This window comes from Meleagris gallopavo, chromosome 24 (assembly GCF_905368555.1).
Source record: "Meleagris gallopavo chromosome 24, MGAL_WU_HG_1.1, whole genome shotgun sequence".
In the NCBI taxonomy this organism is placed as follows: domain Eukaryota; kingdom Metazoa; phylum Chordata; class Aves; order Galliformes; family Phasianidae; genus Meleagris; species Meleagris gallopavo.
Window position 1 is genome coordinate 2,040,684 of NC_139427.1, and position 17,651 is coordinate 2,058,334.

The following is a 17,651-nucleotide window of genomic DNA, read 5'->3' on the forward strand; positions in this document are numbered from 1 at the left end:
ACGATGTTTAGAGGTGAGCAGAAAGTTTTCAGGTGATTATTTGTATAAATCCCATGTGTACTCCTTGAGATCCAAAGAAACAAACAATGAGTAAACGGGCACCTGTTACCTATTGAATAAATAGGTGAACTTCTACCTAACAAGCATGGTTTGCTGAGCTGATTACCTGCATTTGTCTGGTTTTCAATTTATGCATGTTTAAATATCCACAGAATGCTGTCTTTGTTGGAATTGGACCATTTGAGGAAAAAATGCCGAACGCTGTTTAAATTTTACTGAGGATTTTAGAATTACCAGCTTTACGGTCAACGATTGAGCAGAATATCTGTCCTTTTGGAAAGTTAGGAATGATACTGAATGGAAAAGCTGGCATTTCAGTTGTTTTCTACAGATAAAATTGCAGAGTTCTCAGAAAGCCCTGATTTACTGATGCTGATGGTAAAATTGTTATTGCTACTAATAAAGCCTGTATATCGTAACAGGTCATATTTGCTCTGGACAGTAAAATCTCACATAAAGGCTTCACATAAAGGATTCAAGGCTAATTCTATGCTCATCAAGGTAAACTGTCTTCTGAAAATAATTAAGTGTTCAAATGAGTAATGGCTCTGGTCTGTGGCAGTAAGCTGTAAGCTCCATGTTGTAAACTCATTTGGTATTTTTGAGTTATGGGAGACCTACTCTGGATAAAAGTAACAGGGAGAGCCCATAAGTTTTGCTCAATAATTGTTGGGTGTGTGTACGGAACCAAGAAACGTAGAATGCTGTAAAACCTGAGACTGAATGGTTTGGAAACAAGAATTTCTCTTTTTAGAGTTTGGATAAAATCCTAGACGGTAAGACTTGAAGAAACTATGGATGAAGCTCACATTGGTTTCAGTAGATGCAAAATAGATGCTAATCGTGGTATGGGGAACATGGACAGGAGACTCTCACCCCCATTTGTGTTACTGTGCCAATGTCTGCCTGAACCCCTGCAGAAGATTCTGATTATTCTGTCCATTAAGTGCAGAAATACAGCACCATTATTTTTCCAAAGAGCACACAGTTCTGTGCCTGCCATAGGAACAAATTAATTGAGTGATTAATTTCTGACCATGGTGATGAAGGACTGGTGCAGCCAAACCTTGAATCACACTATGCAGCTTGGTGAGAGACAGACACTTCATGGTGGGATGAAATTTAAGTTCAACTCCATTATTTCAGTGAGCCTGCCCCATTATCAACAATATAAATCTTCACTTCTGGAATTATTTTTCTGCAGCTTAAAGGTGCTGAGGAATTGTTAAACCTAAGGATAAAAATGTCCTACGCTGTGGCTTAATCTCCCAAATCCTCAGTAATTAGCTTGGTGAGACTACTGGAATGTCCTCACAGTCAGCATCTCTGCCAACGGTGCCTCAGTATTACATCTTTTTCTTTATTTTGGGGGGTGACATAACTGTGGTGAAGACCAAACCTCACGGAGATATTCTCCAGAGAGAATTTCTCTAGATCAAATTCAGTTTTATTGAGAGAACTTTAACTTTTACTCTGTTCCAAAACAAATATGGCTTCAACATCTCATCATTGGCAGCAGTAAAAGTATCTGGATTAAGGTTTCTTATTAGTATTACTTTCTGCATGCAATATATAAAAGAGGAGGTAGTAAAGTATGGATTAAAGATTTGGATCCATAGTTGTAATGTATCCAGACTACATATGACATAAGACCTGCCTTGTATGAATTAATTTACAAATAATGGGAGCCAATGTAACATTGTCAGTGCTTTGTGTGCTCACGCAGTTCACTTGTAGTAAATGGTCTTTAAGATGGATAACACATTAGTGAAAACAAACAACCAAGGAGGATTACAAATAAGGAATTTGCAGTATTCTGATTCAGCTTTAATGTCACACAGGCACGAATCAAGAGCTCCAAATCCTGCTGAGGCAAGCTCTGGATTTAATGCTGCTTTGAAATGCACTGTGCTGTCTTGACTCATTTAGCAGCAAATTGCAGTTGCTTGTGTCAGCTGGGTCTGAACTAAAAGACATATAGAAAAGGATCTCTCTAAACCTGCATTCTCTTTCCAAGAATGTGATGGCTGTCTTCATAGAGCTGAAATTCATCTCTCGTGCATCAAATGCTATTGAAAGTGCCCAACTGTTACCAGTAATGAACATTTGGGCCCTTTGGAGCATCCAGACCAACGCACTTTGCTCCTAGGATGCTCAGCCTTTCTCTTTGTGTGCAGGCCCAGGAATTAGCTGCTATCAGCCCCATAGACCAGCCTGTATTTCTGCCTCTGCTGCCTTTTCTATGTTGCCCACCTCTAGAGTTTGCTCCTGTAAGTAGAGGAACGTAAGGAAGTTTTGCTTTGGGAGGTTGCTGAGTGCATGCAGTGTTCTGTGCACGTTGCCACAGCAGTATGAGTAAAAAAACCCAAATACTGACACTGGGCATAATGTAGAAAGGTTTAAAATCATCTTCTCACATGCATTTGCATGGTAAGCAAAACAGAGCTGGTGAGCAGCTGTGCTTGCAGGCATCAGCACCCAACCCAAATAAATTCTTTTTTTTTTTTTTTAATGAGTTAAACAACAAAACAAAAAAGAAAATCCAGCCTTTCAAGTAGAGCATCTGATAGTCCCCTGCTGTGGCAAATGTTGGTTTGAATGTAACAATCTCTGCTGGCACAGATTGGATGGGACCAGAGCCATTTCTCGCACAATTGATGCAGTGTTGGCCCAGGGAAGAGGCAGTTCTGGCTCACAATCCCCACAAGAGATTCTCCCCATAGATAGGTTTATTAATTGTGTGCAACAGAGGCTTCATTTAGCTCAGGGTGTGTGCAGTGCTGCAATTGTGGTGTAGCACAGGAGTTGGATAGGATGATAAATCCACATCTGCTGATGGTTTCTGGGAGCTGCCAGATGGGTGCTCAGCCTCAGGTCTCTGCTGCCATGTTTGGTGAGAAAAAACCCATAAACCTTTGTGTTTATCAAGATGTAAAGGAGTTAAACCCAGCTGGGTTCTTAAGCCCCATTGCTCTCTTTTTACAAATCTTGGCTTTAGATCAGTGCAAAGCAAAGGAGGGGCAAGTTTCTGCAATGGATGCTAAGCCCTCATCCTCAAGAAATGTGTTTGCTGCTCCTTTCTATGTATTACAGTCATACTATTAACAAGATCTAGTTCTGTTCATACCTGCTGTCAGTGACTATGTAAAGCAACTTGGGTAAGATTTCATATCCATAATGTTGGCAGGTCAGTAACCATAATTGTCATCCCTGAATGTTTTCCTCTTTTCTTGCCAAAGGATATTCTTCTATTAATTTTAAGAACATACTGAGCATTGGACTCGGTGCCTCTCAGTGGCACATTCGTTTACTTTAGAAGTGAAATAATGAAGAATTGAACAACTTGATTCTGTCTTTTTGTGCAAGTCTGTACTTGGGCTGCATCTGGAATCAATATTACTAATAGATCCTGGTGCTTTCCACAGGATCCTGGAGTCAGCAAACAGAATAAATTACAGCATCCTCTTTGGTTCATTGATGGCATTTCTTTCCTGTCTGCTTCTTGATGGTTGTGATGTTGCACTCTGTGATGGTTGTTGAACTGGAGCCTGGAAAAGACTTGGTCAATATGCATTCAGTGAAGTTTAGGATAACCTTTATTCTGTACATCTTACATTATCAGTGCATAAGAGTGGAATTTGGGATGTTGGAACAAGTTAAGATGTAATTTTGTAGCTGATTTTTGCTAGAAATCTTTTTAGGCATCTGTTTTTAAGTTCTCTTCACTGTTCTGGTCAGGGGCTGTGATGTTGGTTGTGGGCACGTTAGTAATGAGTCTTCCAACTTATTGATACTAGAGATCAGCATTTCTAAACAGCAGGCTTTCACATAAAGAAAATCAAACGAACCCTTTTGCTTTCTGGATTCTGTTCATCTTTGCCAGAGCAGTGCTGCAGTGCTTATGCTGCTAAATGGGAGAGCTGCAGTTCTGTGTTGCATCTGGTGTTAGCTCGAGGAGCCAAGTCCCAACTGGAAGTGCTGGAGCGCTGATAAAGTCAATTGGAGCAGAAGTTGGCCTGGAGATTTATTCCAAATCTCTTTTATTCTAAGTAAATACCTTCTGAGATTAAGTCTCTGAATAGTTCATATTTGGGTATCAATGACTTGCAGACCCTTCTGCATCTGCCGTTGTGCTGAGCTGTTGTTGATGAGTGCAAACTCGAGAGGTCTGCAGAAGACTCTAAAATATCTTTATCATTTATATCCAAATATATATTTAAGGTTTAAATGGAGCTGTATCCAAATACTTTTTCAAATTTTTAACACAGATTTTGATGCTTTAATGGACTGCTGTAGAAGTTCCAGTGAAAATCTGCATGAGTTCTGATGGCTTATTTACTGCTGTAGCTTTTAATGGAAATATAAAATAATTTCTCTTCTGGGCAGTATACATCCTGCTGCAAACACATCAACAAAATGCAAAACCCACATAAAATTCACAAGCTGCGGAGTTCAGAAAGCAGTGAGAGTCATTGCTGCCTATTTTACATAGGCTCATGTATTTATGGGACTTGCACACATACTGTAAAACGTAATATGGCAGGATAATGGGATTGTAGTAAAACACTATGGCAAAAAAGGCTGCTGAATTATTGTCTTCAATGAATCTTGTTTCTAGTTACACAGAGCAGAGTATGATTACTAAATGCAAACAGCATGCATTGTATAGAGTTTGTTATAGATCTTTGACCCTGTGCCTGGGAGATCAATCTTTGCTCTGCTTTTAAGGTATGTTGGTTACAAATACAATACGTGCATTTCATTTTATGCCAAAAATGTTTCACAGTGTGTGCAATGTGTCTCAGTGATTATTCATCTCTTCTTAAAGACAGATTTCACTTCAGCTACTGCCAACATCCATTTCCTTAAAATCATAAAACGATGGGGAATGGTAAGAAATTCAGTAGTTAACTTAAGCATGACAAAATTACACGTGGTTGTATTCAGCATGGTGAAACGAATTCTTATTGCTTTCTGAAGGAATTATGCAAATTCCTGATTTTGTTTAATGTGAGCAGTGACAAATAGATTTCAACACAGAGTGTTTCCCTGCAGGTGCTGGAAGCACACACGCACCCAGGGCTCAGTGGGTGCATCCCACGTACTGCTGCTCTGCAGGAAGGATGTCTCAGCTTTAGATCTTCAGGCTGAAGCAGAACTCCAAACTGTTGAGGAGGGAAGATATAAAAATCACTAATAGGGTCTTCCGAGGTGCAACACACAGCATAAGGAATATGCAACCTTCTGCTAATTTGTTGGCAAAGCCAGCTGATCAATGAGACCTTCAAATTCTGAATGAAGGATTTGTTTTGGTACGGATACCCCATGGAATTTCTGCTTATGAATTAGACTCTAAAATGCTGATAATTTTCAGGAGGTGGGGGAGGAATGCTGCTTTAGAAACCAGTGTTGTAAGGACAGCATTTTCCTCTGTGATACCTTTATACATGGCATAGATGGAAACCTGTGCTGTTACTGGGGGTGGTGCACGGCCCACTGATCTGACTGTGCAGAACGTAGTCCTACTTAATAGTATGCAGGCCCTTATTCTGCACAAAACTTGCTCAATTAAAGCCTCTTCTTTAAGCCTTTGTGTTCCACGGATGCATGGACACCACAAACAGAATAAAGATTCTGTTTGCTTAATATGCTGTTTCATCTTTTGCTCAAGTCCTGCATTCATTCCTTCCCTTTGGCACCACAACTCTGTGAGCCAAGTGCTGCCTTGTTATCTTTCTGCTGGTTTTTGGTGTGTTTCTTTTTTTTCTTCCCTGAAGCACTTCATCTTCAATGCCCTGAACATTTATTTTTTTTTTATTATTCTTTAACCTAGATCATGGACGAGGTATTTCAACAGCAACTGTAATGCACAGAGCCTGGAGTCACACTCTTTCCACGTTCAAACAAAGAATAGTTTTCAAAAGCAAAAACGGCTTCTGATTATCAGTGCTCGTAAGAACCACTTTAATGCTCTTGCTCAATATGCAAAAATAAAAAGCCTTACATTCCACTGTTATTCTGTGAAAGTGGGGAATTAAAAAGGACGTGGTTTTGCACAGTGGTGGTTTTCCTTCCATCCATTGCAAACGTTATAGTGGGGTTTGTTGGCTGTGGATGTTTCAGCGCATCCCAGCCTCTGGGGTTTGCAGCTCATAGAATGATGGAGGGGCTGAAGGGCTGTGCAGCCACACTTAGAGGTCAGTTTGCTATTCTGTCCTTTGTTACAATTTGATTTTTAAAGGTTTTCTCACTAAGTTCAATGTTGGAATGGATGTTATTTGGACACTGCAAACTCCTGAAATGTTACGGATAGCCCACACTGTTAAGTCAGTAATTTTGCTAATGTTTGCCCTGTTGTCCTCAGATGTTTATCCGTGTTTCTGCTCCACGCAGCTGACCTGCAGGTCAGCATCCCATGTTAAGGTATAGTGGAGGGAGTGGATGGGGCAGTGGCTGTTGCACAGAGATGGCTGCTGCACGCTGTATGCTCTGCATACACAACGTGGTTTAACACTTTGACCATCTTCTGTTGTAAGCACCAAGAGTTAACAGCATTTTTCTCGAATCTTAAGAGAAAATAGAGCTCCTTGTAGGGAAACTGAATTCTTTTCATGTATTGAGCATTGCTTCTCATCATAAAAGACCTGCTTATCTCTATAGGCTCTCATAGCTGTCCAAAATGAGTATATGTGCTCGATTTCAAGCAGGCAGCTGAACTGGTACCGTGTTTTCCTCCTGTAGAAAACATGCTTTTCTCCTTCTAAGGTCTGATTTGTGTTCTAAGTACGTCAGTGCGCCCAGGAGCAACAGACAGAGGTCATGAAATAGAAATGCTGAAGCAAACAATTGTTAGAATGAGGGGGTGAAATGTGAGAGGACTTGAACAGAAGTGAGTTCCTCTGAATAGATAATTCCATTTTCTGAAGACCTCTGCTCTGAGGCTTTTTTCTTTTGAGGTACTGTTTTGCAGCAGTATATGTTTTTCTGGTACTCTATTCAGAAATATGTTCAATCTGAATGCTTGGAAATGAACATTAAGCTTTATCATTATGTTTATAATTATAAATGATGATAAAATTGCGTGAAAGTTTCCTAACAAGGATTTTGAAGCTTGAGTACAGTGCACTTTTCTGTGAGCAGAAGGATCAGACCTGTTTGGCAGAAGACTTTTTAGAATCATCACAGGCTCACAGAATGGCCTGGGTTGAAAAGGACCATGAAGATCATCTGGTTCCAACCCCCTGCTACGTGCAGGGTCACCAACCAGCAGACCAGGCTGCCCAGAGCCACATCCAGCCTGGTATTGAATGCCTCCAGGGATGGGGCATCCACAACCTCCTTGGGCAACTTGTTCCAGTGCCTCACCACACTCCTAATATCCAACCCAAACCTCCCCAGTCTCAGTTTAAAACCATTCCCCCTTGTCCTATCACTATCTAGCCTTATAAGCAGCCATTCCTCCTCCTGTTTATATGCTTATTGCCTCCCACTGATGTTTTATTTACCTACATCTACAAAATGTGACCATCTCACCTGGACAGCTGGGACTCATGTGGCATCTCTTGCTCAGGGAATGGATGGCTGTGAAAGGAAGAGCAGGGAAGGGGAGTGTCCCTGGGAAGGAGGGCATCTCCCAGACCTTCCCTTCTTCTGCTTACAGAAGCAGGTAAGAGATACAGCTACAAGAACTTGTCTTAGAATTTAGGACAGAATGCTGTCGTGGGTACAGCTTGCATGAAGTACAACAGACTGCACTTGAAATTTTCAGTCCACTCACATTAATGCCCATTTTGGTAAATTGCACTCAAAATCACAGCAAGAGCAGCTGGTTTATTGTCAGTTGTGACTAGTGCTGTAATTGGAAGGGGGAGGTGAGCAGGGGAAAATGCGAGATGCCTTTGGAGTGGAATATTTCCATATCCACTGCATTTCAGTGCAGATTCAAAAATCATCTGCCAGAACGTGTCTTGTGATGAAGTGTAACCCATGTGCACAGTGTTTTCACTGCCTCTGATGCTCTTCCTTCCTATTTTTGTGACTTCTGTGCAACTGAGTTTTCCTATCAAAGGAAGCTCTTCCCCTCTAAAATCAGGAGCTCCCAAATATTTTGATCCATCTTCCACAAGCAAGGGAGATGTGTATTACCCCGATGATCAGTTCTTGCAGTTCATTCCCCTGTTCCTATCTAAATTTCCATCTAATTGTGTATTTCCAAGCATTTCCATTTCCTGAATCTCATCTCTAATATATGTGCTGAATGCAGTCCTAATGCAATCACATTTTTTTTCCTTTTGTTATGTATAGACGCATGTTGTTACAGTGCAGTTGGAGTAACTTTGATGTCTATCACAATGAGATCAAAGGAAAGCAGAACAACACAGCGACTATATGACGATGTGTGCTACTGTAGTCAGAACGTTATGTTGTTTCAGAGGTGAAAAGATTGTTAGGGGGCTGAAACATTCAACCTATCCAGCCAAGCTGCTATGAGAAAATTCCCCCTGGCAGATATCTAAATGGTTTACGACTTCAAAGTAGCAGTTGCATTTGTTATTGCACTTCCTAGTTGTGTTTCTTTCTCACAAAAACGCCTTTTTATCTAAGCTAACAAGGGTTCTCTCTATTCAGGTTCTGCTGGTGCAATATACTCGTGCTAGTCACTTTATCATCTGAAATGAGTATCACTGAAGTACTGGGGAACTGATATTGTATAACATCACAGATTCCAGCAATGCTTTACCTCTCTGAACATATAGGCGTACGTTTAACATAGTAAGTTGTTTGTGTTGCAGGTCTGCTTGGCTGTGTTCAGTGACACAGCATGAGTAGCATGTTTGTTAACTAGCAATTGTATTTCTTCATCTAGAGAGAGTTGGTTTTTTAGATACGTTTTTAGTGAGTAGAACAGGAGGGTTCACTAATGCATAAAAAGGGGTTTCTCTTAGAGAGATCTCACAGTTACATTCTGGAAGTTGTATCTGAGGACTACCACTTACAAAAGCAATTGGTAAAAACACAACATCAGTGAACACAACATCAGTGTTGTGGGCTCTTTGTTTCCTTCTGAGCATCCCACATCACAGCACTGAGGAACGCAGGCTTTGTGCAGCACACTTGGAAAACAACGTCTGTGGATTACTAACTGCCCTTAGATTTTGTGTTATCTAGAAAGAAAAGAGCTTTGGCTTTATGAGTGCTGATTCTTTTATTTTTAACCATCAGACAACCTACCATTAGCAACAGTGCATTTAGCAATGTGTGTTCTTAATAGTTTAAAATAGTGTGTCTGAGTCAACCTGTTGCTCACCTTCATCTTTAGCATTACAAATGGAGAAGCACGTACAAGTTATTATCTTTCCCATTATATTTACACAAGAGCATACGTGAAATACATGTTTATTTTCTTACCTCCCCCTGACACATCAGGTCTTTTTCTCCCTCCTTGATTATTCACTAATATCGGTTTCTGGTTGAGGTTTTAGATCACAAAAAAAAATGCTTCATTGCAGACTGGACGTAACTCTGAGTAAGGGTTCCAGAAAAGAAGACAGCAATGCTGTCTGCCTGCATGGGAGGACAGCCTCCCTGGACTTCATTTGCTGCTTGAGGCTTAAGCTCCCTGCAAGGCACCTGGAGCAAAACAAGCAGAAAGGAAATGCATTAGCAACACACTGCCCTTGAGGTTTTTGCAACCACTGAGAGCATCTCTTCAAAGAGAAAGTTCCTGTACCATTGCCACGTTGCCAACAAGATTGCAAGCTGATTTATGAGTTGGTCGGTGTGTCAGATTCACGTAACGAGATTATATATTCAATCTAATGAAGGAAAAATATGCTTACCAGAGCAGCATGACAGCGCAGTGATTAAATGATTCGGTAACAGTGTTCTCTGGGTGGATTAATTTAAAAACCTTCAGCAGGTAGTTGACCTGCTGCTGCCTGTGTGTTTCTGCAGGTAGGCTCCTTGCAAGGAAGATCAATGCTTTTTGATTGTGTTGATAAAATAGTATGTGGTCATGAAGGTAGATGTGAATTGCTTGGATCCTGCAAACGGGCTTTTGTGGTTATTAATCTCCCACAATGACTTATGCTGTTGGGAGGTTTCTCCTTTGTATCTTTGTGAGTATTAGGGTAGAAAGCAAAACAGAACTGTAACAAAGATCTGTTGCCATCTTAGTGCATCACTATTAGCAGAGAAACTGCCCCGTCCACCCTCGTCCATTCTGCTGTCGTGCTGACGAAGGTTTCCTAAGCTAGACACTTGCATTTTCAGAAGTGTAAATTTCATGCTAGATCAGGCTCAGTCTTGAAGGGAATGGATTTCACTCCCTTCCATAAAACACTGTAGGTCACGGTGAAAGCCATTTTTAGTAAGGCTTTTAAAGATTTGGGAACAGGAGACCTAAATCAGTGATGAGATAGAAAGGGTTTTTTCTAGCTCCAGGTCTGAGCTGATCACTGTGGGAGGAATATTCACCCACACCAATGGTAGCCTAGTGCTGTAGTCTCCCAAGGTGTGCTCTGGAATCAGCAGAGAAAGTACTGGAAGCCTTCCAGGCCTTCCCTTCGTCTTGATGTGCAGGAGAACCTATTGGAAACCTTTTTTATTAAAAGAAACTTATTTGGAGAAAAGAATTCATCTTTACTTCTAACGCCTTATATTCTCCTGTTGAAGAAAAGCTGTAAATTGTCTGCACTCTAAAAAACATTTGTGCTGCCTTTAGTCAGGTGTTGACCTTTTCCCATCTTAAAATCATGAAGCATTTATCTAGCATACAGAAAGCAATTGATTCTCTCTTCAAGAGGAGCTGACATTCTAACTATATTATCTCTGATATATGTGTACTCAGGTTATTGACCACATGAGAAAGTCAGATGTTGTGTTTAAAGGGCAGGATAGTATAATCTACAGGCAGGAATGCTAAAGTCTTTTGTCTTCTGACCTATAAAATCATTGTGTGTGCCCAAAGATGTGAGTTGTATTGCTTCTTCTGGGTGTTAAATCTTTGTATTCCCAAGCAAGATACCCTAGAAAGAATAGAAGATGCAATGACGGGCCAGTCGGCTCTTGGGATGTTTCAATTGCAGCAGCTGATGAAGAACCCTTAAGGCACCAAATCATGCCATGAGATGCTTCTCATCTGCTGCCTTTTCTGCAAGGTTTAACTATTAAGTTGGGTATTAAAAACAACAATAAAAGCAAGTAATTTCAATTAATGTAAATAAGTAGAGTTCTGCTCCCATAAAAGCCACAGATGTAGCCTACTGATGGGCAGCTTTAAAGGAGTGAGCAACCTGCAGTCTCAGATTCAGCTGTGGTTCTGCTCCCACCAATAGTTTCAGGGGCACCTGAGAGTCCCCAGAGCATTGGGACTTGCTAGGTGGCAGCTGGAAGGAGGTGTTTCCATAGTAGCTGTACGGATGTATCTGTAGATAAGGATGCTATACATGCTGTATTTACATTGCACATAGTGCAGTAAGACTCCCATCACCTGCAGCAAACCAAACGTTCCCATGATATGAAGCTGTCAGGCTTCTTTGTGCTGTCCACAGTAGGCAAGAAACTGATCAGCTTAATTTGTGAAGAAACAGAGAATGAAAAATTCACTAACTCTCATGGTAACCTACCTGGGATATGGTGTACTTAACTGATTTCATTTCTATAATGCTGTAAGCTGGTCTTTGATAATTGCTTTCTGTAATTAGAATAATTTATGATTATGCTAATTCATCTGCTGCCACCCAATAGGTAGTACCTGAATTAATCCATATCTGCCCCTCCGTTTCTTCTGTAGATCATTACGTGATTAGCCTTTGTTACTAATTGATGGCAGTCTTTGAGTTCTGAGCAGATCTATTTCAGGAGGAAAAAATCAAATATGTTTTTATAAGCTTACTGCAGCTATAGGCAGGCAGTTTAAGTCTAGTTCAAGATATAAACATGAAAGGCCTCAAGACAGGGTAATGCTTAGAAAGAAATGTATTTTGGAATGTTATGAGCTACTGTATGACCTCCATTGGTGGAAAATTGAGTGAAGTTAAATACCAAAGGGTTCTAAGTAAGTCTGCAGTTCTGAGATGGCAGGTTGGCAGTTCAGCCCATGTACCTCATTTCAATACGGAGATGCAGTAACTTCCTTTGTTGCCTTTATTTTGCTTGATTATTTTGTGTGTTGGTTCTGAATATGTTTGTGTGATGAAATTCTCCAATGGCTGCATCACTGCAGGTTTCAATAACCTGCTGGCATCGTGAGGTCTTTACAGTTAGCAGATTTTCCTTTGAATTCATCTCTTGGTTTTCCATCTTTGAAAGCATTCATCTACTGAGGTCAAAGCACTCTTCTTCTCTTTGAGTGCTGGAATTAGAGATGTGTATTCGTAGTGCTATCAGGCCTCCAGATAAGAAGCAAAAGGCAATGCGTGCCCCTGTTTACAAATAGCTTTTGATGGCATATCTCTCAACACGTTTACGTTCTGTCTGTTTAATGTTCTCCCTTCACAGTGAACATCATTCTTTTAAACGCTTTGCATTAATGTAAACGTTTTTCATCCACCAAGTGTTGTAGTCCTCTATGCAGTAAAGAACAGATCAGGATGCATTCTTTCCTGGAAAAGCTTTATAAGAACACAGAACTAGAGACAGACGTCTTACATGCTTACTGGAAGCTTTGATGATAGTTTTCTGGTTTTGTTACGATTCTTGGCTAAATTGCATGTTGAGAAAAGAGTACATTGAGCAAAAATTTGCTTTCTGCTTAAAATGTCTAACGCGTCACACCCAGCTCATGCCTCTTTTGACAGATGTGTAAAATAATCCCTTTATTTACTCCCAGTGTCACTGTGTAAGGCAACAGTGCCACAAAGCCCGCTCTTGTTAAGGGAAGCCCACAGCAGAGATGTGGGAAGCAGTGGACGGGTCCCAACTACCAAATGGCTGATGCTACTGGAAGGGGAACCTGCTGTCTGGCATGAATTCTAATTGGCTTTGATGGTCAGTTTTGTCTGATTTGTTTATAAATTGGACAATCTACAAATCGTAGGCCATCTGCACAGGACAGAGTGCTAATGAATGCCTGTACCTAGCAAATCTATAAGCTCTTTACCACAAAGTTACAAGTCCTTCTGCAAGTTCCAAAATGAGGTTATTCATCTGAACCGAGATGAGAAGGGTGTTTGACTTCAGGGTATGGCCATACCTCCTTCAAGTCTGGAATAGCTGTGAAAGTGAGTCATATTTGTTCACTCTTCCAATAGATTCTGCTTCTAGTTTTAATTTTTCAGTTCTGTTACAACAGCTTATCTTGCCTTAAATATTTGGTTTAAATGTTTCAGGTAGAGCAATGCCTTTGTGGACAGTTCTGGGTCTGCTCAGAAATACGCTCGTTAGCGAACTAGAGGTGTACTGAAGTATATTGCACACAGTATTTCACAGTATTTATGTGCTTTGAAAACAAATGTTAATGTTCTAGTTTAGAAGTGTTTATTTGAGAGTCCGTTTAATTTGAAAGTTGTGAACTTTAATTGTGAATTGTTTGAATTGTGAATGTCATCGCTTAGATTAATATCATACTCACGTAGTATGAAATTTAACTGATCGTTGTCCAGTGGTTTGAGTGTTTGAAGTGCTGTGTTCTGCAAGGTAACTGTGATTAACTGCTCTCTCTTTTTCCCCCCATCCTCTTCTTCCTCATCTTTCCTTCCTTTTTTCCAAGTAGGACAAACATAATATCTCTATAACCTGCATCCTTACGAGTCTAAACCAGCTCTTCGCCATTTTCTCTTATTTCAGTATTTCAATTGGTGTGCCTCTGCTAATTAGCTCCAGGCTCTTTAGATAAGGACTGTTCTTTTTCCTTGACTTTGTGAATGCCTGCCTTGTTAGGAATCTCATCCTACCTTACTTCTGTTCCACTCTTTATAATAAAGATTGAAGTATCGTTTATTAATGATAACTTTGTGGACTTCCTGCTTCCATCTCTTCATACGTCACCTTGTTTTCTCCCTCCCTCCCTTTCCAGGTGGAATGGCTGAAGAATGAGGAGCCCATAGATTCCAACCTGGATGAGAACATCGACACCAGAGCAGATCACAACCTGATCATCCGACAGGCGCGTCTCTCCGACTCTGGGAACTACACCTGCATGGCTGCCAACATTGTTGCCAAGAGGAGGAGCATGTCTGCGACGGTCGTGGTTTATGGTTGGTGGAAATGTGATAATTATATATTGATAATTACAGAAAAGCTTAGAAGTCTGTACTTTTACTGCCTGAAGTCGTGTTTTTAACACACAACTGGTTCTAAATCAAACGGCTGACCTCTTTCCTGTTACATTTATTTCTGCTGAGGTCGTGGCTGTTTTTACAGTGGTTGGAATTACGAGTTTCCTGTTTGTGATGAAAGGTTCCCAGCAGTTCCGTCAATACTTAGAGTCCTCATTCCAGATACCCACAGCCTAATTCTGCTCACGAAAGAAGCAATCAGATGAGCAGATTTGTTGTTTCACGTCTCTTTGAGCACCTTTCAGCACCTCAAACGCAGTTCTGTGTTGCAGTTAATGGAGGCTGGTCGTCGTGGACCGAGTGGTCCAACTGCAACGCGCGGTGCGGTCGGGGCTGGCAGAAGCGATCGAGGACCTGCACCAACCCTGCCCCGCTCAACGGAGGGGCATTCTGCGAAGGAATGTCCGTGCAGAAGATCACCTGCACTTCTCTTTGCCCTGGTGAGATATGCACAGTCCTAGAAGGAATCACTTTTAAATGGCGCGCTTCAGGTAGACCTTTTGCCTTCGGAAATGCCTGGTAGGCAGTTGTGCTTTTACAAGCCTACTGAGATTGAAAAACAAAACAAAACAAAAAAAGCCACTTGCATCTGTTGCAAGTGAACAAAGCTGCCCTTACCTAATTTTGGAATCTCTGCTTTGCAAGTATTGCTAAGGAAATTTAGCAATACTAAGCAATAGTAGGATTGTATGCATTCAAGTTCAAAGACCTTGTTTGCCTGGGGTCACAGCACAGCCCCTTTGGTGAATCTCTCTTCTACCTTTTATGAGTATTTGATACAACGTGTTGTGAACTGGCATTTAAAAAAATTAACATTTTCTATACTTGTCTCTGTGTTGATCTAATTTTTTCTTCAGTCTTATGCATGAGGAAAAAATGGAGACTCTGGAATCTCTTCTCATTTGGGACAGGGTCAGACACAGCTACATATCAGTCAGCAAAGCACCATACTGATCCATCATATTGCACAGGGCATTAGCCAGAGGTCTGCAAGGCCAACTGTGCTTTTTGTGTCAATGTCAGCATCGTTTCTCTGGTAGGTTAATGTGTGGCCTCTTTGCATCAGCCTGTTTTAAGGCAGAATTAGCACTGAAGCATTAGAAGCTAATAGGTAGGTGGCACCAGAAACCTTTCCTCCTGCAGTTTTAATTGACTGCATTTGCAGAATATTGCACACTGGTGCTATTTTAAAAGCTTCTACATTGTACGTTCAAGGCGGCATTAAAATTTTAACTTCACATCTGATGCTGTACAACTCTTGAGAAATAAATACAGCCTTGTGTTCTACTTGGTGCAACCTGAGGGGAGAAATAAAACATGTTTTCTTTGTAGGATCTTGGAACTACATCAGTTTGGTAAGCAATGACAATGTTTGCTTCTTTTTTTCCCCTCCCCATTTAGTGGATGGAAACTGGGAGGTGTGGAGTGAATGGTCTGTGTGCAGCCCGGAGTGTGAGCATTTGAGGGTTCGGGAATGTATTGCACCAGCTCCACGAAATGGAGGAAAGTACTGTGAGGGCCTGAGCCAGGAGTCAGAGAACTGCACCGAAGGGCTTTGCATTCAAGGTGGGTAACAGTTTGTGCTGTGTGGCCTAACACAGATAGCACAGTGCAGGTACTGTGCTGGATCTGCCTCACATCTGTGTCAGCAGAGCTCCTGGGGGTGGTTTTGCTGTGTGTTTTTTTTTTGTTTTTTTTGTTTTTTTTTTTTTTTTGTAGCATGTGCTTTACCTATTCATTATCAGATGACTGAAAATGCTAGTAAAGGTTTTCTTCGATGTGTAATTATGACCATCTGCTACAACATATTTCATAGAAAGTGCTACTGAGCTTCCTACTTTTTAATGCAAGTGAACTGGCAAAGCACCAACGTGAATACGCTTGGTGCAAGAGCTGTTTTGGGTCAAAGTTGATTTCCAATTTCTTACGAGTAATAAACAAAGGCAAACCTATTCACAGCCAGTCCGCTGGGATAGGATTTGCCCTTCTTAAGTGTCTGGAAAGCATCTCCTTAATAAAAGGAGATCCCATTTAGGTCACGTTTCCTTAATGACCCTGCAAGGTGGTGAAGACCACCTCTCCTACTTTGGGGTGATATCCTTGCACGCTGTGTGGTTGCGTGTCAGTTCTGCATTCCTGTGCTGTGCTGTGCTTATGCTTTGGGAGCAAAGGAACAAATATGGTATTATGCTCATTTTGGTAACCTGAAAGGAGCATATGGCCTGGGGAAAACCTTGCCTCTTAAGCACCGAGATGGACGATTTACGTTTTCCCTGATGGAGCAGGCTTCATTCCATGGCAGCAGTCACTGAAAATCCCCAAGCCCTTGTTGTAGCACGGTTTGTTTCAGATACAGACTGGGCCTCTGGCACTGCTGTAGTAACAGGCTTTTCCTTGCAGCTTCTGCAGCTCAGTCTCTGCTTCTGAGCTCATCCAGGCCCCTTTGTCAGTCTCTGTGGCATTGAGTTATCACTTTAGTATCAGCTCTGGATGCTCTCTGATGTTACAGAAGTGCAGTGGATCAATGCCATGCTAGGCAGCTCTCTTTCAAGGACTAGCTCTTCTATTCAATGCTGATTCCAGGAGTGAATTTTCAGGAAGTATTTTAGGACAAAACTCTCTGAAGCTTTTAGCATGAACAGAGGTTTCAAGTACAGGTCAAATCTCTATCAGTGTTACTGCAGGTAGAGGAAAAAAGGACAGAATGCTTGGAGTTCCACTCACAGGCCTGGTACCAATCCACAGTAATTTGGTGTTGAGAGCCTTCTCAGTATTTGCACACAACAGACTTTCACTGGGACTTGAACAGCATAAGAGGAATCCAAAGCCCCATGGCACAGAAGCTGTTGCTCCTCCTTTTGCTGGGCAGTAGCAGAGAGAATGTGCTGGCTCTGAAATTTCCATGTGCATTCAATTAGATTGAAGTATTAAATGTCTAATTTCTTTCATCTTAGAGCATGATACCATTCCTCTTTTATGGGTCGTGCTGTATACATGTACTGGTGTCAAATTATTTTTAGGAGCATAATTGCTTTCTCAGCTAATAGGAATTGATGCAATTACCCTATTTTTTGAATTCTTTTTCCCTGCTCATCTTCTGATACGTTCCTTTCCTTCTCTGCTTTTCATCCCACTGGGAGTTGCGAAGGAAATGCAGTGCAGAGCTTCAGATAACTAATCTCTTGGAGGTTATTTATCAGGCACAACTTGTTAACTTTGTTCCTTTCATGAGGCAAAAATAGAAATGAAACATTCCTCTGGTTAACGAGGAGGAACTCTAATGAAAGTAAAGGGAAGAACATAAGATGCTGG

At 41.2% G+C, this 17,651-nt stretch overlaps 1 protein-coding gene across 1 annotated transcript in view; it reads left to right on the forward strand.

The window, feature by feature from the left end:
• UNC5D (unc-5 netrin receptor D) overlaps positions 1-17,651 on the forward strand; it is a 93,303-nt gene that overhangs the window by 51,150 nt on the left and 24,502 nt on the right. The window contains exons 5-7 of the mRNA XM_085242871.1: positions 14,078-14,258; positions 14,612-14,779; positions 15,741-15,905. Coding sequence (XP_085098997.1) covers positions 14,078-14,258; positions 14,612-14,779; positions 15,741-15,905 — 514 coding nt within the window. The remainder of the gene's footprint in view (positions 1-14,077; positions 14,259-14,611; positions 14,780-15,740; positions 15,906-17,651) is intronic.